The 27,142-nt window shown below is 46.3% G+C and overlaps 1 protein-coding gene across 1 annotated transcript in view; it reads left to right on the top strand.

The window, feature by feature from the left end:
- Positions 1-27,142, top strand: part of LOC143927138 (ranaspumin-like) — a 58,661-nt gene that overhangs the window by 27,027 nt on the left and 4,492 nt on the right. The window contains exons 9-11 of the mRNA XM_077451091.1: positions 1,022-1,069; positions 7,130-7,180; positions 11,682-11,738. Of these exons, the coding sequence (XP_077307217.1) occupies positions 1,022-1,069; positions 7,130-7,180; positions 11,682-11,738 (156 nt within the window). The remainder of the gene's footprint in view (positions 1-1,021; positions 1,070-7,129; positions 7,181-11,681; positions 11,739-27,142) is intronic.

Genomic DNA, 27,142 nt, shown 5'->3' with positions numbered 1-27,142 from the left:
GAAAATACAAGGCAATAGTCTTACTAAATAGACTATAAGCAACATGTGGAGTCTCACTTCTCATGCTGCAAAATAAAAACAAAAGTCTCCAGTGAAGTTAAAAACTCCCTCCACATGTTGCAATACAAGAAAAGACTGTGCTAGGTTTATAGTAGACAAAGCGCGGAGCGAGACAGAAGTGTTGCTCCACACACTGTACAAGGGCAATAACCAATTGAAGATACAAGACAGTAGCCTTATCAAATTAACTGCAAGCAACATGCAGAGTATCACTCTACATGCTGCAAATGAGACAAAATCTTCACTAGATTGCAGTTAGTTTAATCAACATGTGGAGTCTCACTCCACATACTGCAGAATAAGACCAAGTTTTAACTAAATTACCACAAAGTGCAGAATAAAATTATAGTCTCAAACTACATGTTAAAATGCAGGACAATGACTGTAAGGGAATGGGACTGACTGAGGGAGGAGACCTATCGTTTGATCCTACTTAGTAGGAACAAACGATATGTCTCATCTCCCCTCACAGAAGGGATTTGTGTGTTTTGTGCTGGCTCTCCTGCACGCGATCGTGTGTGACCAGCAGCGATCGCACACACTTGCCACGCGCATTGGGTCCTCCGCCGTGCAGCAGGCGCAAGCTTGTGTTCTCTAGCAGCTCCTAAAGGAGAACCCGTACCCGTAAGGGGTTTCGCGCAGCTGTGCCATTGTGCCGCAGTATGTCTATGTGAGCTGGTCGGGAAACGGTTAATCAAGATGAACTCCCTGCAGATTTAAGAAACAATATTTAATCCAGTTATTGAGTCAATACAATCCATACATGTTTTTGATAGTGACAGCTGCAGAATAGTAGACGGTTAGTGACCAATCTCTGGGGGAAAGTCAGGTCTGCTAAGGTTGTTTTCATCTCAATACTATATATGAAGGTATAAACAGTTTTGCTATTATTTGTGCTTATTCAATAAATGTTTGTCATGTGGATATGAGTTGTTATGTGAACTGCTGTATTTCATTTCAGAAAATTACTCCGGACATATTAACTGACCTGAAAGATCTTTATTGTAAGGTAATTCTTACCTAGATATTATTATACCGTATTCAAACATAAAAATATTAGGGAATATTACAGCTCTGGCAAAATGAAACATAAATGATGGGGCATATTCCCCCAAGTAATCCAAAATAATCGAATTGTTCATTCTGTTAGTAAAAACATGTGTGTCTCTACTTCATACAATCTGTGATTTTATAAAACTGCTTTATACTGTGTGGGATTTTTTTTGTTAATCAAATCATTAATAAAAACAAATATCTTACCTACCTAAGGTAACAGTGCCCAGAAGCTGGCACCATGTGGGGTTTATTGATAATCCTCATGACCTGTGACAGTATTCAGATTGATCTTAGTGTTCCTGTGGAGCACCTTGGATCCAGGGCTGGTGCAAGGATATTTGACACCCTAGACGAAACCTAATTTTGCCGCCCCCCCGAATGTGGTGTGGAAAATGCACATGGATGGTGGTTTTCCTGCACCGCGTTCTAGTGTGAACTGGGGCTAAAAGTCTGGTGTGTGAGGGCCAGCTCTGTATATGCCAGCAATCACCAGGTGGTATTGACAGGACAGATCCCTGGACACCTCATCTTTGTGTACTCCAGGCCTGGGCAGTGATCAGGGATGATAGATCAGATCAAAGATGGCTGAACAGTGATTTGTACATTTATGGAGGATTTCCCCCTCCAAAATACAAAAAATTTAGCAGCAATAAAGAATAGCTGCTGCTAATAAAATAAGTTACCTTGTGAGATGTAGCATGAAATAAAATCCATCTAAAAAGCAATGTGGCACAATGACTAAAAAGAATAAATATTAAATATCAAATATTCTACACCGCCACTCAAGACAATGTTGTTTTAACACACAATCAGCCACTAAAAAACACACTTATTGTACGTAGGCTGGGGGAGTCACATCTGTATAGACTGCCCACCTAACCTTACAATCACTGGGATGTCCAATTTTATTTATACTTTCTGGAAGGAATTTTAAGTGGATGCAGTGGATCCATGATCTGTCTGTGTTTGGTAGCAAAACGGACAAAGCAAAGTTGAAAGCAGTGTAAGGCTGGGTTCACACTGGAGCGATGCGGGAACACCGTGAATCCGCGGCGTTTTCCTGCATCGCATGCCTCCCGCCGGCAGTTCACACTGCCCTATGCGGACTGCTGGGAGTGTCAATGAAATCTTAATGACACCCCCAGATCAGTCCGCATATCGCAGTGCGATCTGCAAACTCGGACAGGAATCGGATCGCATGGTGTGAACACCCATGCGATCCGATTCTGCTGCGGACCAAAAAAAGGGTCCTGTGCGAGTTTGGGGCGGGTGCGATGCGAATTCAGCCATACTATCTGTATACTATCTGTATACTATCTGTATGGCTGAACTCGCATCGCACAGAGATCGGATGTGATTTGCACTGCAGTGCGGTGCGAATCACATCCGGGTCTCCCACCCGCAGCGGTGTGAACCCAGCCTAAAGCACACATAAATACAAGAGACAGCAAGCAGCATAGGTCTGTCAACCAGTGTAGGGCATAATACTATATTTGACACATGTGTAGAGTGCAGTTCAGTCAGTATTACATGATGTTATGAGCAATACTACCATCACTCTGGTTGTGTCTCACCCAACCTGTGTGCATCTGCATACCTGTTGGGGCACTGAAGCAGTGACAGGACATCCTTCCCAAAGCTATAGTCTGCTGCTCAATCCCACTACACACTGTGAGGATTCTGTATGTGCAGTTCCCCAGCCACCCTGGTGTCCTGTTTCCTGGCTCAGACCCTGTACAGTACACATGGTTTGCCTGGTGACATATTTTTCAGCTACCTTCTTCTAACTGGGCTGCAGCATCATGCGGGACATGTGCCTGTTCTCCAGGCTCCACTACATGTGACCACAGCCTCACTGGGAGGAAAACAGAGCTGAGAAGAAACAGCAGCAGAGATCATGAAGTCTCTTACCAGGAGAGGGGATGTTGGCAGTGTTGTGTCGGTGGGAGAGCGCTCTGATCCTGCAGAGTGCCCGCACAGTAGAGGCTAAAAGCATCGAGCCCTGGACAATAGACATTGCTGGAGAGGCTGAGGAGAGGGGAAGAGGCGGAGTTATGGGGGGAGAACGGACCGTGCAGCATATGGGAACTGGGCAGAGAGAGAGGCAGATCTGGCTGTAGTGAAACACAGACAGACAGGTTACTAGCATTCTGGCACTGTGATGATCAGAGGCGCAGGGGATGACACAGTTCTCCGCCGCCGCTGCGCCTCTGACACTGTATAGAGGGACTGGGGAGCGGCTGCCTGTTGTGTTGAGACTGACTTAGTTACTGGCTGCAGAGAGAGGGAAGAGAGTCACCAGTGGCCGGGCGCCCTAGGCGGCAGTGCGCCCTAGGCGGCTGCCTAGTCCGCCTAGTGGTAGCACCGGCCCTGCTTGGATCCTACACCCAACCTGTACATGGGGCTTTTACTTCTGCCCAAGTCAAAACTATGGTTATAAAGTGTATGTAAACCCAAAAATAAATGATTATATTGTATTATTGTTCAGCTCACTAGTCCTTAGATGTGATGACCAGGGCTGGACTGGGACAAAAATTTGGCCCTGGGCTTCATCCAGACCGCCCCAATTTAATTTTGCAAACACGTATAAAAAACAGTATGTAAACTATACGCAATTGTGCAAAAACACATATATACATACATTCTATTGTATTTGTAAATGGCTTCCTTTTTTTTTTTAACTCTTTATTTCAAGAAAAATATGCATTCCAACATTACAGACGCCTTTAGAATGACATGATTTGAATTAATGACTTACACCAGGGTCCCAAGAGAGCCCCCCCTTACACCAGGGTCCCCAGAGAGCCCCTCCTTACATCAGGCTCCCCAGCGAGCGTCCCCTTTACATCAGGATCCTCAGAGAGTCCCCCTCTTACATCAGGGTCCACAGAGAGCCTCCCACTTACATAAGTGTCCCCAGAGAGCCTCCCACTTACATAAGTGTCCCCAGAGAGCCTCCCATTACATCGGGGTCCCCAGAGAGCCCCCCATTACATCAGGGTCCCCAGAGAGCCCCCTTACATCAGGGTCCCCAGAGAGCCTCTCCCTTACAACAGGGTCCCCAGAGAGCATTTACCTTACATCGGGGTCCCCAGAGAGCCCCCCACTTACATCAGGTTCCCCAGAGAGCTCCCCTCACTTATATTAGGAATTATGTCATCTCTCTTCTCTCTCATCTGCCTGGCTCTCCCCTGCTGCCCGCCCGCTCTCTGGCTGTCCCGTGCTGCCCACTGCACAGCTGCAGAGAGGCCACAGCATGGTAGTGGGCTATGGCCCTGTGGTTGGGGACCCCTAGGACTTGGGGCTCTGGACGCCATATTTAGGGCTATAGCCCTAAAAGCCACCCCCTAGCGACGCCACTGGCTGTCACTGAAACCGGCCCACTGAGCCATTGCCCCAACAAGAAACTCCCAGTAGCCCCGATGGCCAGTACATGCCTGGTGATGACTGCGGTAGTTTTCTTTTCCCAGGTTTTTACATCGGGGTGCTTTTATTTTCACTAGTGCTCCTTCTATTAGTACACTTCCTATTCTAGTGTGACAATTCTTTCCTACTATACTGAATATATGGGGGAGCAGTGTTATCACTTTGGGCTGCTTTTTGCTGATCTAGACAACAAAACACGTGCCCCCCACCTTGCCTCCTTAGCATAGAGGGGAGATGTTCTGTAGTCCAAAAAGTTTCAGTGCAACAGAGGCAAAGTACACAGGAAGCAACACGCTCACTGGAATTTTAATGGATGAACAAGTATTTTTCTATGCTTGCAGAATTTGTAAAGATGCAAACCATGGAGAAATGTGAATTTATTTACAGATCTTCTATTTACATCATGTGATCAGCTGTCATTGGCTGACAGCTAATTACGTGGTAAGAGACTGATATCGGCCCCTTATTTCGATCTGCGATAAGCCGATTCTCATCTATAGATGGCCTCCTGGCAATTAAGGCCCGCACTGTAGCAGTCATTCGGCTATAGCGCAGGCACAAGAAGGTTAAATATGTTCTAGAATTAAAAAAAAAAAAAAAAAATTTGTTTTTCTGATACATTTTTGTTGAGAAAAATACCCTCCTTTCCCTGGTTGAATAATATACATTGCTTGCATTTTAACAAACTTTTTCGGCTCTGAAGAAATAGATGTCTCTTTAACACTAACACACCTTTCACACCAGGGCATTCTGCAGGCGCTATAGCGTTAGAAATAGCGCCTGCAATCCGCCCTAAAGAAGCTGCACCATTGCGTGTAGTGTGAAAGCCCGAGGGCTTTCACACTACAGCGGTGCGCTGGCAGGACGCCAGAAAAAAGCCCTGCCAGCAGCTTCTTTGGAGCAGTGAAGGAGCGGTGTGTTTACCGCTCCTCCACCGCTGCTCCCCATTGAAATCAATGGGGCAGCGCTGTAATACCGCCGGCAAAACACCGCTATTGCAGCGTATTGCTGGCAATTTTAACCCTTTCGCGGCCGCTAGCGGGGGGTAAAAACGCCCCGCTAGCGGCCGAAATGCGCTGGAAATCCGGTGGTAAAACGCTGCTAAAAATAGCAGCGTTTTTAACGCCGACGCTATAGGCGGTGTGGTGTGAAAGGGGTCTAATTGTAGATTGAATGTAAGGATCTGGTTTATTATGATGGTGGTGTACTTCCAATGCTATAATGAGGAAAGCCGCAGTGTCTGCAACCATTTAGATGTATTTAATCCTTATTTAAACCATGGGGAGTATCTCCCCAAAACTTACATTTCTATTGCAGAGAATGCTTAAAATTTGACATTGTAGTGCAGATTTCTGAGAAAACCAGTCAGCCAATCATACAAGCAGGAAATTACATTTTCAGTTTATATTGACCTTAAATTACAGTATGGTTTATGTAGCAATTTTATACAATATAATATTTTTTTAGTTGACATTTTTTCATTAAAAGAAAGCAAGAACATTTGTGGCCAGGTTAGGTTAGATTTAACATTAAGATTATGGGTAGAAAACAGGTTAATACTGCGCTAAAGTACAACACAGAATAAAATAAAAAATAGCTGCAACAAAAACCATCAAATATCTCTATGGTGCAAGTGAAATAATACAAACATAAGTTGCTCTAAAAATGAAAGAATCATCAAATTAAGTGACATATAGTACAAATAAATTAATGAATAAATAATGAACATTCAAAAAAATTCATAAACACAAAAATAAATATAGAATAAAATTGATCGTGGATACAAAGGACAAAAAAAAGGATGAGTGGATGAAAAAATGAATAAAAAATGAGTCGTTGAGGTAGTAAATTCCAGAGTTTATGCACCTTCACCAGAAGGAAGGAGAGGGGGAGAAAGAGAAAACCTCGATCTGAGGAGAAGATCTCACTCTGTAAGTGGGAACCTTTACCTGAACAGGTGGACCCAATCAAGAGCGAGGTCATATGCACAGGCAGATTAAGCCCTCTGTGGGGTCTGGTAGGTCTCCAGCACCTCCAAAATTCTCCTATTATGAACGGTAGCCACTCAGAGGGATATGATGGGTCCAGACAAGCAGTCACTCTAATCTGGAAATATACACTCCGACTTGGACGGTCCCAGTCTCCCAGGGATCTTATGCTCAGATCGAGATTCTTCCTCTTTCTCACCCTCTCCTTCCTAGAGGTAGTAAATTCCAGAGGTGGATAACCTCTGGAATTTACTACCTCAACGGACTAATTTTTTCATTCATTTTCTCATCCATTCATCATTTTTTTTGTCCTCTTTGTACCCACTATCAATTTTTTATTCTATATTTATTTTTGTGTTTATGATTTTTTTTTTTAATGTTCACTACTTATTAATTAATTAATTCATTTGCACTATATGTCACTTAATTTGTGATTTTTCATTTCTAGCACAACTTATGTTTTTATTATTTAGCTTTAACATTCATTTACTCTAAATCCAGCAAACAATACAGAACATTTGGAATCAGTATTTTGAATGCCATAAGCACTGTGCTGGATAAAATTTTTAATTTACATTCATTATTTTCTGTTTTTATAGTCAAAGAACAGTGGTGCAACTGGTGTTGCTTCTGGACTTTCAAAACTATTGGTAAGAACCTTTTATAATGTGAATGCAATGAATTATAAAACATGACAACTAATTATCAATCATTTCTGTTTTGGGAATGAGTTGAAATCTATATCCATTCTACATCCAGTTTGCTATACTTGAAATGTCTACTTGAATAAGCCCACAGAGCATGGCAACTATACATTGTTCACATGTACTCAATTCCAAACCTCCTGAACATTTGCTACAATGTATTCCAAAAAGTCTTAAAAACATTTTGCTATAAGATAACAACCAATTAGAATGCATCCAGTCCATCTTGACGTCAGTAAAATCATCTCTAATTGGCTGCTATGCGTCCCTTCATGTTGCCAAAATATTACAATAAGTAAAATCAGTAGGGATTGGTGAAATTAACACAGTAGACAGAGAAAAGTCCATATTTTGTATTGCAGTGTAGTTTTTAAAATGCAACTAAAAGTGTATTAACTATTTCAGCTCTTTTGAGGCACAAAGAGTGAACCTTTAATCATAAATTGATGGCTTCTACCTTGTGCTCTGTCTGCTCAGGCAGCTCCCGGCTTCAAATTGAAAGTGATTTGGTGGCTCTATAGCCGCCAAGCACTTTGCCAGAGTGGGCGGAGTGATGTTCCCCCTCCCCCCACCAGTGCCACCTATGGTTCCTGGGTCCTCTCACTTTTACTTTACCCGATGTTTGGGACCACAAGATCGTTCAAGATGGAGAGCAGGGAAATCCATGTCTTGATACCCCCTGTAAACAAAGGAATCAGAAGCAAAAATGATTTTATGACCTCCAATTGCCGGTCCTCTAATTCATGGCTGGTACAGCCAGGGAACACATCTAAGGCCGCGTACACACGCGCGGACTGTTCGCCCAACTTTGTCCGTCCAACAGTTTCGGCAAACAGTCCGCTCAAACTTAGCATGGACGGACATGGCCACACACGGCGGACGAACAGTTTGCTGAAACCGTGCGCGATGACGTGAACGGCACGTACGACGGGACGAAAAATACGACGTCCTATACACTGCATTATAGCTTTCGGCGTGAAAATCCTTTCTGAGCATGCGCGCAACTTTGTTTGACGAACAAGCCTACACACGGGCGGACTGTTCGCTCAAACAAGGTTTCAGCGGACAGTTTTTCGGAATTTCCGAAAAACCTTGTCCGTCCAACTGTCCGCTGAAACTGTCCGCTGAAAGCCCACACACGAGCGGACTGTCCGCCCAAACACTGTTCAGCGGACAAAGTTGGGCGAACAGTCCGCCCGTGTGTACGCGGCCTAACCAAAAAAATCTGTGCTCCGTTAGATGGTGGGGGCAGGAAAGGCATTGGGCTTTATTAGACCCCTAATGTCTCCATAAAGAGTACCTTTCATCTGCCCAATGCTATCACATGATGGGTTATTAACCCTTTTAGATAGCAATCAAGTAAAAATAATAACATAGTGGAGTATATAAATATATTTAAACTTTCAGAGGAGGGAAAGGCCCTTTTGTATCTTAAAGTGGAGGGCCACCCAAAAAAAAAAAAAAAAACATTTTTCTGGTAAAAGACCAGACCACTTTTTGCGATTTGGCACTGCGTCGCTTTAACTGACAATTGTGCGGTCGTGCGACGTGGCTCCCAAACAAAATTGATGTCCTTTTTTTCAAATAGAGCTTTCTTTTGGTGGTATTTGATCACCCCTGCGGTTTTTATTTTTTGCGCTATAAACAAAAATAGTGCGACAATTTTGAAAAAAATGCATTATTCTTTACTTTTTACTATAACAAACATCCCCCAAAAATATATAAAAAAAACAGGTTTTTTTTCCTCAGTTTAGGCCAATACGTATTCTTTTACATATTTTTGGTAAAGAAAATCGCAATAAGCGATTATTGATTGGTTTGCACAAAAATTATAGCGTTTACAAAATAGGGGATAGTTTTATGACATTTTATTAATATTTCTTTTTACTAGTAATGGCGGCGATCAGCAATTTTTATTGTGACTGCGACATTATGACGGACACAACAGACATTTTTGACACATTTTTGGGGCCATTGTCATTTATACAGCAATCACTGCTATATAAATGCAGTGATTCCTGTGTAAATGACACTGGCAGTGAAGGGGTTAACCAGTGGGTGGCAGTGTAGGGGTTAAGTGTTCCTAGGGGTGTGTTACTAACTGTTTTCATTTAGTGAACACTGATCTCTGCTCCAATCACATGGAGCAGAAATTAGCGTCACTTGTTGCTAGGCAGAACGGGGAAATGCTGTTTACAATGGCATTTCCTTGCTTAGCCACCCCGTGAGACGATCGCGGGTATGCTCGCGGTGATCGAGTCTGCGGGACCCGCGACCGGACTCACGGGGGTCCCGACTAGCACATGAGCACGCCGCCGGTGGCCCGCTTCTGATGGCAGGGCGGCATTAAAGATTGGAAGCACCTGTATGCGAATATGCCTGCCCGTGCCATTCTGCCAACGTGCATCGGCGTGCACTGGTCGGGAACCGGTTAATATTCTTAAAAAAATTTTTTTTTTTTTACCTTACCAGAAATCCCTGTTACTAGGTGTCCTCCTCACGTTGTCTTCTGGGTAATGGGGCACGCTATGTTCTGGGAACTATGTGTTTCCTAACACAGTGCGCCCATTCACAAAGCGTTGCACGACTTGCGCATGTCCAGTAGGAAACGGGCAGTGAAACCATAAGCCCTTGTACACACGGTCGGACATTCCGACAACAAAATCCATGGGATTTTGTCCGAAACTTGTGTTGCATACACACAGTTGGAAAATCAGATCGTACATAACGTGACAACGTTATTTCATTACGACAGGACTACGTTCAGGCTAGTAGCCAATAGCTTTGGTCTAGGAATTTGATCTGAGCATGCGTGGCACTTTGTCTGATTGGAATTCTCTACACACAATCGGACAAAGTCCGATCGGATCATGCTGTCAGAAAGTTTTATAGCCCAGCTCTAAAACTTTGTCCATCGGATATTCAGAAGGAAACAGTTCGATGGAGCCCACACATTATTATCCAATTATCCAACAACATAGTCCGATCGGACATTTTCCATCGGATTGTCTGACCGTGTGTACAAGGGCTAAGGCTCCACTGTCTGTTTCCCTTAGTGAGGATGGCAGCGCTGGAACCTGAGAACCAAGGGACGGGTCGGCCTCGGGCGGCCGACATTGCGGGTGCCCTGGAAAGGTAAGTGTAAGAGGACGCTGGTCCCTATAAAAGTCGCTGCACGCCGCGTCCCTGTCATTGCGGCCAGAGACAGCGACGAGGCAACATCTCAAGAAGAGAAAAAGAGAAGAACAGAGGAACAGAAGAACAGAAGGCGACGAAGTCATCGGCGACAGTGGTGACAGCGGCGACAGAAGACCGGGCCACCTCCAGTAAAAGAGCTGGAAGAAGGAGGCCCGGCAAGAAGAACCGAAGAGGGGGACAAGACCCCCAAATTTGGAAGAAGATCCCCGAGAGGCTGCGAGGAAGAAAGCCGGGCTCCTCCACTAGCAGAAGATAGCGGAGGAGCCCGGCAAGAAGACCCCCTAAGACGGAAGAAGACCCCTGGAGCTGTGCAATAAACTATTTTTAACCCATGTGTGTTGTGTTTTATTTACATTTTTTTCACAGGTGAATGGGTAGGGGTACAGTGTATCCCATACTCATTCACATAGGGTGGGGGGACGTTATCTGGGGCCCCCTTATTAAAGGGGGCTCCCAGATTCCGATAAGCCCCCCGCCTGCAGACCCGACAACCAACAGCCAGGGTTGTCAAGAAGAGGCCCTTGTCCTCATCAACATGGGGACAAGGTGCTTTGGGGTGGCGCTCGTTCGTCCCCACCCCCTTTCCTGACTGGCCTGGTTGCGTGTTCGGATAAGGGTCTGATATGGACCTAGGGGGAACCCCCACACCATTTTTTTGGCATAGGGCTTCCCCTTTAAGTCCATACCAGGTGACGGGGCCAACGACGTGTCAATCTCGCTGCTGAAGGCGGCGACAATGACTTCATTCGCTAGTCCCGGCTACCTGGAGCCATGCTCAAAATGAACGGACTTTCCACCGTGTGTGGGCAAGTCCGTTTATTTCAAAAGTACTGCAGATAGTCCGCCAGACCTAGTCCGCTGGAAAAGTCCCGCGTGTGGGTAGGTTCGGCGGACTTTACTGCGGTTTGTCCACCAGACTAAGTCCGCCGGATAGTCTGATCGTGTGTATGCGGCATTAGAAGAATTGTCTCTGCAATTGAGAAAAATCACTGTTCAGAAGAGCCTCCAATTGCTGTCACTTCTGGATCAGTCCCCAAACCCAACTGGCAGACACCAAGGGCTGGTGCACACAGAATCTGGTGCAGCTGTCTACATTAAACTGAAATTGTTATATTTTTTTTTTACTGCTTTCCTGCTCCAGCATACTTAGTTTTCTTGTGGAATGTGTCAAATTTGAATATGAATTATATATATATATGTGTGTGTGTAATCTCATGTATTAAATCCCTTTTTACCCATTTTAAAACAGGGAAGAATTGACTGTGCCTTGGGTGAAGCGATTGGACTGGAAAGTGATAAAACACTGGTAAGAATATTCTCCAAAATGTACCTAAATGAATGTACATTCTTACAACTAATTCTTGAAACATCTCCAGCAGGTTCTGTTGCCATTAGGCTGTAGATAAAAAAATAAAGAATAAGTATGTAAGCAATGTTAATTTTTTCAGGCTTTATAATAACTGCAATAATTTTCAGCTGGAAGTGACTCTTTTAGTATAAAAAAAGGCAAACAAATAGGCCACTGTCCCCATTCTATAACTGGCCTTCGTAGCAAGGAGCATATAGAAGGACGATGCATGTCAAACAAAACCAAAGGAAATTCCCAACAACCAAATTAACCTGCCTAATAGTTTGCGTTAAAAACAGGGGTTTAGTTTGCATACATATTCAAATACATGAGTAAGCTGCAGAGTAGGGATAAGCTTCAAGTTCAAGTTGAACCCATGTTCGACTCGAACATCACCTGTTTGGTTGTTCATCGAATTGCAAAGTTATGGGCCGTTCGCACCAAATTATATTATATATATTATTTATATTATATATATATATATATATATATATATATATATATATATATATATATATATATATTGCATTCAGTTTAGCTAGATCCGTTCCTGTTATTCTTTTCCTAATATACTGACAGTCAGGCAGGGGATTTTAGTACTTGCAGTATTTACAGTTAGTGTACTTTGTCCTCTGCACAGTGTGCACCTAAAGCTACCTGAAGACAATTGCTGTTATTCTCTTCCTAATATACTGACAGTCAGGCAGGTGATTTTAGTACTTGCAGTATTTACAGTTAGTGTACTGTGTCCTTTGCACAGTGTGCACCTAAAGCTACCTTCAAGACAATTCCTGGTGTTCTTCTGATCCTATTAATATCACAGGCAGGCAGCTGCAGTATTTACAGTTAGTGTACTGTGCCCTCTGCACAGTGTGCACCTAAAGCTACCTGAAGACAATTGCTGGTGTACTCATACTAATACTACTACAGTCAGGCAGTTGATTCTGCTAGCTGCAGTATAATCAGTATATATATATATACATCCCAGCTTTGTGCAGCTACATCACACTGCAGGCCATTAGTATGTCTGGAAGGCCAACAAGGATAGGCAGACAGCCACAAGCCAATAAAAGAGGGCAAGCAGGCTCTGTGTCAACAGTGCTGGTTGTGGACATGGTGCATCCTCATCAGCACGTGGCCATGGGACATGCTTGTCATGTGCACCTGAGGAGTCCCCCAAACTGTTAGACCACAGTGTTGGGTACATGCTAGATGAGGGTACCCAGCTAGAGGAAGGCAGTAACGTGATCCCAGAGAGAGGAGGTGCCTGAGAAGGACTGCAATCTGGCAGTCATGCTCCCCCAGCTGCAGCATACTGCCAGGTTTGCTCCAGTGATGAGAAGGGAGGGGATGTCGAGGTCACTGATTCCATGTAGGTGCCTGATAGAGAGGAGGAGGAGGCACATCTCTAATGAGGTAGGATGCCCTTCAGGGGCCAGCTTAAGGGCAGCACACCAACTGCATCACACCGTAGAGCTCCACATGTTCAGGGTGCTGCTGTCTCTACGTGTTATTCCAAAAGTTCATTGGTGTGGGCCTTTTTTGAGATGAGTGCATCAGATCGCACCGCTGCTATTTGCAACATATATCTCAAGCATATCCCCGCATGGCCAAAACATCAGCCACCTGGGCACCACATGCTTGACCAGACATATGTTGTCTTGCCATACAGTTTGTTGGCAAGTGTACCTAAAAGACCTACACCAAAGAACAAAGCGGAACCCTCCTTTTCGTCTCATCAGCTGGGATCTCTAACCCCACTATACCTTCAGTCCTGCACTGAGAGGAATGAAGGTATAGAATTAGGTGTGTCACAACCAAGTACTTGCGGGCAATCTGCTATCGGTACACCGACGTTAGATTGCACCAGACAAATTTCCTTGCCCCAGCTGCTGCACCGAAAGAAGTTCGCTCCCAGCCATCCACATGCCCAGTGGTTGAATGCTAGCTTGGCAAAATTGCTAGCACTTCAACTGCTGCCTTTTCAGTTGGTAGACTCTGCAATATCTGTGATGGGTTGCAGTGCTGTGACACCAGCACCAGTGCCTAAAGCCCAATTTTTCAGTCCCTGTTTAACAGGGGAGTGTAATTACAATTTTTGATGCAATACTTTGCAGCAGGGCTCATTCCTGTGCTCCAAATAGAGTATCTGTGAGGGGTTGCAGTGTTGTGGCACCAGTGCCTAAGTCCCAATTTTTCTGCCCCTGTTCAACAGGTGCATGTAATTACAAATCTTGATCTAATATTTCACAGCAGGGCCCATTCTTGCACCCACCAAGAGTAGCTGTGAGGGCTTACAGTGTTGTGGAAACACCACCACCACCACCAAAGGCCCAATTTTTCTCCCCCTGTTCAACAGGTGCATGTAATTACAATTCTTGATATAATAGTTCACAGCAGGTTGTTCAAGTGCCTACCAAGAGTAACTGGGCTTACAGTGTTGTGGCAACACAAACACCTAAGGCCCAAATTTCTACATATATAGGACAGGCCCCTACTTTCAAACATCCAACTTACAAACGACTCCTACTTGCAAATGAAAGGAGACAGGAAGTGAGATGAAATATGCCCCTAGAAAGGGAAATTCTCTCCTGTAAGAGTTAATATGGGAAAAACTTGTCTCCTCTCCACTGATGCTTTATCACCAATCCTTGTTTCAGTAAAAACCCCAAATTTTCAAAAAACATTTGTCATTGGGACAGAAAGTGTGGTGAAATCTTCTGAAGAGGTGCACATACAGCAAAACAAATGTTACAGGGGTGATAACCCTTCTCTATGTTTTCCAAAAAGCTTAAAAATAGATTTTTTGGCTGGAGCTACACTTTAAAAATGTTTACCAGTTCAAAATTATAAACAGATTCTACTTAACAACAAACCTACAGTCTCTGTCTTGTTTGCACCACCTGTTTTCCTGCAGTCCAGAGTATATAGGGCCTGGGGGCCCCACGCCTTTCTTTTTTTTTATGTGGATGCGTGGGTTTCCCTTAATATCCATATAAGACCCAAAGGGGCTAGTAATGGGCTGAGTGGGTACCCATGCCATTTTTCTCAATGATTTTCATCCATATTGCCAGGACCAGACATTACATTAAAGCCGCAAGCAGTTTTAAATTACTTTTTTTCCTTTAGAAATGTCATTTTGTGCAGGGACAGTTCTAAACACATGCCACTTCACAGATACTATAGACACCCCCCCAGGTACGATATTTAAACGAATATTTCACCTTTTTTTCACTTTAAGCATCATTAAAATCAATGCTCCTGAAAAAACGGGCATTTTTAAAACTGTTTTTGTGCATTGATACATGTTCCCTGGGGCAGGACGCGGGTCCCCAAACCTTAGGACAATAACTTGCATATTAGCCTTTAAAATTAGCACTTTTGAATTTTTAACGTTTGAGTCCGATAGACTTTAACAAGGCTCCAAAGTTTGCGCAAACTTTTGGTCCATTCACAGGTTCTGGTGCGAACCGAACCGGGGGGGGGGTTCGGCTCATCCCTACTGCAGAGACACTTTACAGCACCCCACTAATATTTGCAGTCCTAACTTTATACATTTTTGGGAGCCTCCACAGTGGAAGCACATACATGTGCCTTTAAGGAGGGATGGGCTCCTCACTCACTGGAGTGATGAGATGTGGAGGGGGAGGAGCGACCATCTCAGGCTCTCAGCGGCTCTCTGAGACTGGTGTCAGTCCAGGCATCTGGCGGATCCAGACTCCGGTGGTCGGGATGGAGTGATGCCTGGACTGAAATTGATGTCAGCAGAGAGCAGACCCCAACCCGCTCTCTGCTGAAAACGAGTCACAGGAGTGCAAAATGAACTGCACTTCTGTGATCCATAGGAGAGGTACAGCCAAACGAGCTTTGGCTGGAATTCTTTAACTATCCTGCTGTCCCTGATCCCTACACACTTCTCTAATGCAGAGCAATCCTGGGGTGAATATCATTCTGAAACAGACACTTCCAGGAGTGTCCATCTCCTGTGACAACCACTTCTCATCATTGCTGTATCCTGTACTGCACCCCTTATCAAGTATACATTGATCATTAATTCCTTTGTGTCTAAATGTTTTCAAACAATAAATTGTGTTTTTAAGAACACAAGGTCAAAATCTGTTATATATCTGACTTAATATACCAAAACATTACACTGTTAATAATGGATTATTTTTTACAAGCGGATGCATCCCTAAAAATGCTTGAGGTATCTCTTGGGGTACATATGGAACTGGTTGATAAGCTGTGCTCTTAACTGAGGAAATTATGTCTTCTCAACCAGTCTAAAGAGCCAGGACAAGGTTTATTTCGGGATGCTCCTTTAACCTATAATTTCTAGCCCTAACTATCACCTTATTATTTTCAAATTACCTTACCTTATTGCTGGCATTACTCCATTAGGCACACCCAGATCTGCACAGGGAACAGTGAATATATAATAATTAACAACACAGATCAGGTCTACACACTGTTCATTTATTTTTGGCTTGTACAAGATCTTAAATACACCGGATGAGATGGGTGTTAATTATTTTCCACCAATAAGGGGTACATGTTCAAATTACATGTTTCCTTTATAAACCTACTTATTCAATTAACCAATTATAATGATACGTATATTTAGAATTCTTTACATACTGTATCTGTATCTAAGCAGAACTATTATGTCACTTAGAATATACAAAAAAAAAACCCTATGGTTTCCTGTCAGTCAAGACACATTGGGGGTTATTTACGAAAGGCAAATCCACTTTGCACTGCAAGTGTACTTGGAAGTACAGTTGCTCTAAATCTAAAGGCTAGATCTGAAATGAGTGGAAGTTCTGTTGATTTTATTATCCAATCATGTGCAAGCTAAAATGCTGTTTTTTATTTTCCTTGCATGTCCCCCTCGGATCTACAGTGACTTTACTTCCAAGTTTACTTTCAGTGCAAAGTGGATTTGCCTTTCGTAAATAACCACCATTGTCTGGTACATATGCAAGTTCCTCAAATCGAATTTCAGTTTCAACACAAGCTCACTTGTTAAGCAATAATATATTTAAAACTTACTGCTAAGCAAAATAATACATTTAAAGGAGTAATTCAGCCTTAGGTTTCAATAACATTGCACAAAGAAGTGTAGACATTAGGTGGGCTTTTTACGAGACCCTTTTCGTTTATTCTTCTTGCCATCCTAAGCCAACTATCTTGTGTCCACTCACTGATGAAAGAATGACTTTTGTATCATAATGACAAGATCCGACCTCATAGTCACACTAAGGCTAGGAGTGGAGAAGATAAGCAAGACAGATGCCCAGACAGTACACCTAAAATCAGTTGCAGCTGGTGGTATAATTTTTTGGAGAGGTCGGTAAACAATCCACCCACTCCCCCCCGGTCGATCGGTAGCCCCGCACTTACCCCATCTAGGTCGCAGGCATTGCTTCCTCTGGGCGGCATCTTCACCCTGCATCTCCTTCTTCTGGGCTTCATGGCAGCTTCCCCTGCATCTCCTTCCCCCTTCTCCCCTTCTTCTCGCTTCTCCTCTCGGCCAATCAGGTGACAGGTCTCAGGACTGGCTTCCTGATTGGCTGGGAGGAGAATCAGGGTGACAATAGCCAATATTAATTTACTGTTGTCACACAACCCTTTTTTTGAAGATAATAAGAGCCTCTGGTTCTAATCATGTGCTAATAAAAAAAAATATTGGGATCCAAGGGTGCATGGATTAGAGGGGTGATGCACCTGCGTCTTGTATGGACAGCCTGCCACAGCCTAAAACTGATGATTAGAAGATTAGGCAAACTCTCACTCTGTTCTGCTATCAGTTCAGTTGTGTGCTTACAGTTCATCCACACTGGGTCTGTACAACACTATTCCACTAAAAATAATTAAGAATCGGATGACTTTGAATTGCCTAACCGAATGCTCTTCCGTTATTTACAGCTCCAACATGCTCTCAATATCCAGTTTGGAGTCTCCGTGCCCCTGTTGGACGTGATCCGCGGACAGGACCCTAAGACCTTGTACACACGGTCGGACATTCCGACAACAAAATCCGTTGGATTTTGTCCGAAACTTGTGTTGCATACACACGTCGGACAAAGTTGTCGGAAAATCTGATCGTTCGTAACGTGACATTATTTCGTTACGATGGGACAACATTCAGGCTAGTAGCCAATAGCTTTGGTCTAGGAATTTGATCTGAGCATGCGTGGCACTTTGTCCGATCGGAATTGTCTACAAACGATCAGACAAAGTCCGATCGGATCATGTTGTTGGAAAATTTTATAGCCCGGCTCTAAAACTTTCTCCATCGGATATTCAGACGGAAACAGTCCGATGGAGCCCACACACGGTCGGATTATACGACAACATGGTCCGATCAGACATTTTCCGTCGGAATGTCCGACCGTGTGTACAAGGGCTAAGAGACTGATGTTCCTTTTTTTTATAATGGCCTCATACTGGCCGCGACCGCCTCACATGTGCAGCGACTTAAGATCCAACGGGAGGCAGACTTGGGAGCAATGGAGGAAGGGCGATGGATGCACTGACCGTCTCCAAGGTAGTATCCCCTAAATTATCAGATAGGCTCACGCACCTATATATACTCCATAGATCATACCTCACCCCAACTCTTCTGTCTAAGTTCAAACCCAACTAAAGCTCTGCGTGTCCCAAATGCGGAGACCCTCGGGGTACATTCTATCACTTGCTATGGTCCTGTCAGAAGCTCTAAGATTACTGGTCCCAGGTGGTCAGATTTCTCCATGACCGAATGGGCTCTCCCTTATCCCTATGCCCCCGTCAGTGTCTATTAGGCATCCTCTCTCTCCCCAAAGAGGAGAAATATCTCAGTATATTTTTACAAGAAATGCTATTCTTGGCCAGGATGCAAATTGCCCGCACCTGGATTAGAACAACTCCTCCGACTATCCAGCTATGGAAGGGATCAATTTATTCCACACTCCCCTATAAGAAAGTGCTATACACACACAGGGGGTGCACAGCCAAGTTTAACAAAATATGGGACAGATGGATGGAAGATGCAGCCATATGCACAGACCCACCCCCTGAAATCTGATGTTGGTGCCCACAACAAAGCAAAGGCCTGCTGCTAACCTCTAGCCCCATGGCTCATAAGTTAAGCTCAGGTATAATATATATCACCTTTCATCCCCTGCAACCCACACATACAGGCAGGACAGTGTTGGAATATCATTCCCTCGGATGGCCTAACTGCTTTAGGTACCCGTTTATCTGAAATACCCTGCTCGTTGTATACAGAAATGCACCATATCCTATGGTAATTGATGTCAAATGTGATTTCTTTTGTTCAGTGCACGTTGCACTTGGTTTTTTGTTCAGTGCGATCTGCAAATTCAGACAGGAATCGGATTGCATGGGTGTGAACACCCATGGGATCTGATTGTGCTGCGGACCAAAAAAGGGTCCTGTGCGAGTTTGGTCTGAATGTGATGCAAATTCAGCAATCCTATCTATATGGCTGAAATTGCATCTCACAGAGATTGCATGTGATTTGCACTACAGTGCGATATGAATCACATCCTATCCCAGACAGTGCTGCAGTGTGAACTGGCACTTAATGACAGAACTGTCTATTTCACTCCCCCTGGTACTCTACAGTAGAACAAAGGGAAATATCTTTACCTTCATTAGTCATTCTTTAAAACCAAAAAAAACAATAAAAACCTGTGATACTCCTTTTCTTTCTGTGTAGTACTGGTCACTAATCCACTTAAATAATCCAAACCTCATCTACACAGTGCTATACAGTACATAAAATAACATATACAGAAAACATGATAAGTGCTTGGTGCATACACAGTTAGTGATGGACGAACTTCCGACGGGACGTTTCGCGAACGCGAAACGCGAACGGACACAAACGTTCGCGAAAACGACCGTTCGCCGCGGGCTCCATTGACTTCAATGGGAGGCGAATTTCGCAAACCTTTAGGTCGAATTTGCGGCCACGGGGTAATTATTAGGGGGTAGCACGTAGTCCCACCACCTGGACAATAGCATAATACATGTATGAGGTGAATTTGGGATCGATAACTACAAGCATTTTTTTTTTATTTGGGAAATTGTTCTGACAATTCAGGACTATGGAGCTAATGAAGGCAATGGAGGAGAGGGAAGGTCAGGGACCAGGGTAGGCAAACAAGAGGGTGCAGGAGATACAGAGCACTGACAGCAGCACCGTAATACAGAGCACTGACATCAGCACCGTGACATACAGCGCTGACAGCAGCTCCGTGACATACAGCGCTGACAGCAGCTCCGTGACATACAGCGCTGACAGCAGCTCCGTGACATACAGCGCTGACAGCAGCTCCGTGACATACAGCGCTGACAGCAGCTCCGTGACATACAGCGCTGACAGCAGCACCGTGACATACAGCGCTGACAGCAGCTCCGTGACATACAGCGCTGACAGCAGCTCCGTGACATACAGCGCTGACAGCAGCTCCGTGACATACAGCACTGACAGCAGCTCCGTGACATACAGCGCTGACAGCAGCTCCGTGACATACAGCGCTGACAGCAGCACCGTGACATACAGCGCTGACAGCAGCTCCGTGACATACAGCGCTGACAGCAGCTCCGTGACATACAGCGCTGACAGCAGCTCCGTGACATACAGCGCTGACAGCAGCTCCGTGACATACAGCGCTGACAGCAGCACCGTGACATACAGCGCTGACAGCAGCTCCGTGACATACAGCGCTGACAGCAGCTCCGTGACATACAGCGCTGACAGCAGCTCCGTGACATACAGCGCTGACAGCAGCTCCGTGACATACAGCGCTGACAGCAGCTCCGTGACATACAGCGCTGACAGCAGCTCCGTGACATACAGCGCTGACAGCAGCACCGTGACATACAGCGCTGACAGCAGCTCCGTGACATACAGCGCTGACAGCAGCTCCGTGACATACAGCGCTGACAGCAGCTCCGTGACATACAGCACTGACAGCAGCTCCGTGACATACAGCGCTGACAGCAGCTCCGTGACATACAGCGCTGACAGCAGCACCGTGACATACAGCGCTGACAGCAGCTCCGTGACATACAGCGCTGACAGCAGCTCCGTGACATACAGCGCTGACAGCAGCTCCGTGACATACAGCGCTGACAGCAGCTCCGTGACATACAGCGCTGACAGCAGCTCCGTGACATACAGCGCTGACAGCAGCTCCGTGACATACAGCGCTGACAGCAGCTCCGTGACATACAGCGCTGACAGCAGCTCCGTGACATACAGCGCTGACAGCAGCTCCGTGACATACAGCGCTGACAGCAGCTCCGTGACATACAGCGCTGACAGCAGCACCGTAAGCAGCCCCAGGAGGAAGTCAGCACAGCACAGGGATGGTGTGATCCCCTCATAATAAGAACCCCCAGGAGGAAGTCAGCACAGCACAGGGATGGTGGGAGCCCCTCATAATAAGAACACCCAGGAGGAAGTCAGCACAGCACAGGGATGGTGGGAACCCCTCATAATAAGCAGCCCCAGTAGAAATATGACACCGCTCAACCTCTTCAAAGAGGAGGGTAGGGGCATATAGTACGGTGTGCTTTTTTGGGTCAGGGAAGTGAGCCAAATGAATTAAGAAGGTCTGTGTGCTTGATTCCAAAAATTGTTTATAGACATATACATGGTCTACTGATCACATGTGTTGAATTCCTCCGAGATCCATGCCTCATTCATTTTTAGAAATGTGAGGTAGTTAACACTGTGGTGAGCTAGGCGAGTACGCTTATCGGTCACAATCCCCCCTGCTGCGCTGAACGTCCTTTCGGACAGGACACTGGATGAGGGGCAAGCCAACAGTTCGATTGCAAATTGGGCAAGCTCTGGCCAGAGGTCAAGCCTGCCCACCCAGTAGTCTAGGGGTTCATCACTCCTCAGAGCGTCCACATCGGCCGTTAACCCAATGTAGTCGGACACCTGACGGTCTAGGCGTTCCCTGATGCTGGATCCGGATGACACCTGTCGATGGGTCGGCTGAAAGAATGACCTCATATCCGAAGTCACCAACACATCTTCAAACCGGCCTCTTCTTGCAGGCGCTGTTGGATTGGTACCCGCAAATCCTTCTCTGGGAGTGGGAATTGCTCCTCTGCCAGCGCACGCAAAAGCAGAATGCAGCATTTCTCGAAGCAAGGCCTGGAAGTGCTGCATTCTGACAGCCCTCTGCGACGGCGGTAACATTTCCGCCATTTTGTGTTTGTACCGGGGGTCTAAGTACGTTGCCACCCAGTACTGGTCCTTGACCCTCATGCTTTTTATACGGGGGTCCCTATTAAAACACTGGAGCATGAAGGCCCCCATTTGCACTAAAGTGGAAGCGGTGTGGTGGCCTGGCTCCTGCTCATCATCCAGGATAATGTCGTCCTCTTCATTCTCCTCTCCCCATCCTCGCACAACAGGGATCCCAGAAAGGTTTAAAGCATGCTCTTCTTGCTCCTGCTCATCCGCCCCGGCACCATCCTCCTCTGACTCCTCATCAGACTCCTGTTGTTGACTTGTCTCAGATAGAGTAGCCCCCCCTGGGAATTCATCCAGCATTGCGACTTCCTCATCTTCCCGCTCCTGCTCCTCCACAGCCTGATCAATGACACGACGCAATGCACGCTCCAGAAAGAAGGCATAAGGTACCATGTCACTGATGGCGCCATGGCTGCGACTGACCAGTTTGGTGATCTCCTCAAATGGCCGCAGAAGTCTGCATGTGTCGCGCATGAGCAGCCACTGGCGCGGTGAAAAAAAACCCAGCTCCCCAGAACCGTTTCTTTCGCAGAGTTCATACAGGTAGACGTTAACTGCACGTTTCTGCTGGAGCAGCCTATCAAGCATATAGAAGGTTGAGTTCCATCGCGTCGGGCAATCGCAAATAAGACGTCTGACCGGCAGATGGTGTCGCCGCTGAATGTCAGCAAGGCGAGCCATGGCCGTGTAAGATCTTCTGAAATGGGCCGAGATTTTCCTTGCCTGCCGCAAGATGTCCTGGACCCCAGGGTATTTGACAAGGAATCGCTGCACGACCAAGTTTAAGACGTGTGCCATGCACGGCACGTGCGTGATTTTGCCCTGTTTCAATGCGCTAAGCAGATTGGCACCGTTGTCACACACCACTTTACCAACTGTCAAATTGAGCGGTGTTAGCCACTCATCTGCCTGTGAACGCAAAGCTGAAAGGAGTGCCGGGCCAGTGTGGCTCTTTGCTTCCAGGCACAACAGACGCAGCACGGCATGGCAACGTCTCACCTGGCATGTGGAATAGGTTCTGGGGAGCTTGGGCGGTGCAGTGGAAGAGACGCTAGCAGCGGAAAAGGAGGAGGCAGCTGAGGAGGAGAGGGAGGAGGATGGAGTAGGAGGAGGAGAAGAAGAGTCAGGCCTGCATGCAATCCGTGGCGGTAAAACCAAATCTACACGGGTGCCACGGGTTACATGCTTGACGGCCGTCAGAAGGTTCACCCAGTGGGCAGTAAAACTGATATACCTTCCCTGCCCGTGTTTGCTAGACCACGTGTCTGTGGTCAGATGTATCTTGGCACCGACACTGTGTGCCAGAGATACATTCACTTGCCGCTGAACATGGCCATATAGCTCTGGGATGCCCTTCTCTGAGAAATACTTCCTTCCTGGGACCTTCCATTGTGGTGTTCCAATGGCCACAAATTTGCGAAAGGCCTCCGAGTCCACCAGTTTATATGGCAGTAGTTGGCGGGCTATGAGTTCTGACAAGCCAGCCGCCAACCGTTGGGCAAGAGGGTTATCCGGCGTCATCATTTTTTTACGCTCAAACATTAGGCCCACGGAAGCCTGCCTTTTTGCAGAAAAATGTGAGCTTGGCGTGATGGAAGGTGGAGTGGAGGACAATTGTGAGGAGAGAGGAGAAGGAGAAGTAGAAGACGAGGCTGGACGGTGAGAGCCTGCAGTGTGGCTTTGTGTGTTCCGTTGCTCCCACTGGGCTCGGTGATGGCTGCTCATGTGCCTTCTTAAGGCGGTCGTCCCTAGGTGAGTATTGGGCTTACCGCGACTAACGCGTTGACTGCAAAGATTGCAGATGGCAACGCTATTGTCAGCAGCGGACACGTTAAAAAAAGCCCACACTGCGGAGCCATGTGCCGGTGTCCTGGGAGCGCCAGATGTGACCGTACATGGTCGATGACTCGCTCCTGATACATTTGCAGTCTGCTTTGTCCCTGCTGTGCAATGTAAGTCATTGCTGCTTCTCCTCCCTATCTGCTGGTCCATATCTCCCTCTGAACTCCCCTCCTCTTCCTCTCTTGTGGGCACCCACGTGACATCACTAGACACGTCATCATCAACGTCACCTTCCCCACCGCTATAAGTAGAGTAGGCAGCAACACCGGGGACCAACCTCCTCCTTGGGCTGATCTGGGTACTGGCGTCAGACTGCTGAGTAGCGCTTGTTGCTACCTCCTCTTCCTGATCCAATACCAAGAGTGGCTGCGCATCAGAAATGTCCTCTTGATATGGATCGGAAAATAATTCCAGTGACTCAAGCGGAAGGTATGTGGTGGTGGTGGTGGTGGTCGTGTTGTTGGTGGTAGTGTCTTTGGGGGTGCACATAGCAGAGAGTGAAGAAGAGGGTGCAGATCGAGAGGATGAGGAGGGTGCAGAAGAGTAAGGCTGAGCGAGCCACTCAACCAAGTCTGGTGCATCCTTTAAAGTAATTGAACGCACCTTCTGCAACTTCCCACTTTGGCTCAAGCCTGTTGCTCCTGCCCTACCCCTACCACCCCTGCGGAAGGGCCTGCCTCTTCCTCTGCATGTCATTTTTTAAATGACCCTGTGACAAAACTCTTAGTCCCTATACCGCTGAAGGACTGCTGCAGTATAGGTGAGCGGTCAGCAGTGGTGCACGTCAACCCTATCTATTGTGGACCTATAGCGGTCCTTACAGAACAGCAGACTGTACCGCACTCAAGCCTATGTACCGTAGCACCCTATACCAAGTTACCAGTCCTTATAAGAACTTTTGTGGACCAAGCAGGTTGTGTATTAGTGTTTAGCAGACTGTACGTCAGTCCCTATACCGCTGAAGGACTGCTGCAGTATAGGGCAGCGGTCAGCAGTGGTGCACGTCAACCCTATCTATTGTGGACCGATAGCGGTCCTTACAGAACAGCAGACTGTACCGCACTCAAGCCTATGTACCGTAGCACCCTATACCAAGTTACCAGTCCTTATAAGAACTTTTGTGGACCAAGCAGGTTGTGTATTAGTGTTTAGCAGACTGTACGTCAGTCCCTATACCGCTGAAGGACTGCTGCAGTATAGGGCAGCGGTCAGCAGTGGTGCACGTCAACCCTATCTATTGTGGACCGATAGCGGTCCTTACAGAACAGCAGACTGTACCGCACTCAAGCCTATGTACCGTAGCACCCTATACCAAGTTACCAGTCCTTATAAGAACTTTTGTGGAACAAGCAGGTTGTGTGTTAGTGATTAGCAGACTGTACGTCAGTCCCTATACCAATGAAGGACTGCTGCAGTATAGGGCAGCGGTCAGCAGTAGTGCACGGCAACCCTATGTATTGTGGACCGATAGCGGTCCTTACAGAACAGCAGACTGTACTGCACTCAGGCCTATGTACCGTAGCACCCTATACCAAGTTACCAGTCCTTATAAGAACTTTTGTGGACCAAGCAGGTTGTGTGTTAGTGTTTAGCAGACTGTGCGTCAGTCCCTATACCGCTGAAGGACTGCTGCAGTATAGGGCAGCGGTCAGCAGTAGTGCACGGCAACCCTATGTATTGTGGACCGATAGCGGTCCTTACAGAACAGCAGACTGTAACGCACTCAGGCCTATGTACCGTAGCACCCTATACCAAGTTACCAGTCCTTATAAGAACTTTTGTGGACCAAGCAGGTTGTGTGTTAGTGATTAGCAGACTGTACGTCAGTCCCTATACCAATGAAGGACTGCTGCAGTATAGGGCAGCGGTCAGCAGTAGTGCACGGCAACCCTATGTATTGTGGACCGATAGCGGTCCTTACAGAACAGCAGACTGTAACGCACTCAGGCCTATGTACCGTAGCACCCTATACCAAGTTACCAGTCCTTATAAAAACTTTTGTGGACCAAGCAGGTTGTGTGTTAGTGTTTAGCAGACTGTGCGTCAGTCCCTATACCGCTGAAGGACTGCTGCAGTATAGGGCAGCGGTCAGCAGTGGTGCACGTCAACCCTATCTATTGTGGACCGATAGCGGTCCTTACAGAACAGCAGACTGTACCGCACTCAAGCCTATGTACCGTAGCACCCTATACCAAGTTACCAGTCCTTATAAGAACTTTTGTGGACCAAGCAGGTTGTGTATTAGTGTTTAGCAGACTGTACGTCAGTCCCTATACCGCTGAAGGACTGCTGCAGTATAGGGCAGCGGTCAGCAGTGGTGCACGTCAACCCTATCTATTGTGGACCGATAGCGGTCCTTACAGAACAGCAGACTGTACCGCACTCAAGCCTATGTACCGTAGCACCCTATACCAAGTTACCAGTCCTTATAAGAACTTTTGTGGAACAAGCAGGTTGTGTGTTAGTGATTAGCAGACTGTACGTCAGTCCCTATACCAATGAAGGACTGCTGCAGTATAGGGCAGCGGTCAGCAGTAGTGCACGGCAACCCTATGTATTGTGGACCGATAGCGGTCCTTACAGAACAGCAGACTGTACTGCACTCAGGCCTATGTACCGTAGCACCCTATACCAAGTTACCAGTCCTTATAAGAACTTTTGTGGACCAAGCAGGTTGTGTGTTAGTGTTTAGCAGACTGTGCGTCAGTCCCTATACCGCTGAAGGACTGCTGCAGTATAGGGCAGCGGTCAGCAGTAGTGCACGGCAACCCTATGTATTGTGGACCGATAGCGGTCCTTACAGAACAGCAGACTGTAACGCACTCAGGCCTATGTACCGTAGCACCCTATACCAAGTTACCAGTCCTTATAAGAACTTTTGTGGACCAAGCAGGTTGTGTGTTAGTGATTAGCAGACTGTACGTCAGTCCCTATACCAATGAAGGACTGCTGCAGTATAGGGCAGCGGTCAGCAGTAGTGCACGGCAACCCTATGTATTGTGGACCGATAGCGGTCCTTACAGAACAGCAGACTGTAACGCACTCAGGCCTATGTACCGTAGCACCCTATACCAAGTTACCAGTCCTTATAAAAACTTTTGTGGACCAAGCAGGTTGTGTGTTAGTGTTTAGCAGACTGTGCGTCAGTCCCTATACCGCTGAAGGACTGCTGCAGTATAGGGCAGCGGTCAGCAGTGGTGCACGTCAACCCTATCTATTGTGGACCGATAGCGGT

This window comes from Lithobates pipiens, unplaced genomic scaffold (genome assembly GCF_037356315.1).
Source record: "Lithobates pipiens isolate NorthernLeopardFrog02 unplaced genomic scaffold, aLitPip1_a1.2 Scaffold_23, whole genome shotgun sequence".
NCBI classification, from domain to species: domain Eukaryota; kingdom Metazoa; phylum Chordata; class Amphibia; order Anura; family Ranidae; genus Lithobates; species Lithobates pipiens.
Note: the sequence above shows the minus strand (reverse complement) of the source record. Positions and strands in the feature narration are given on the sequence as shown.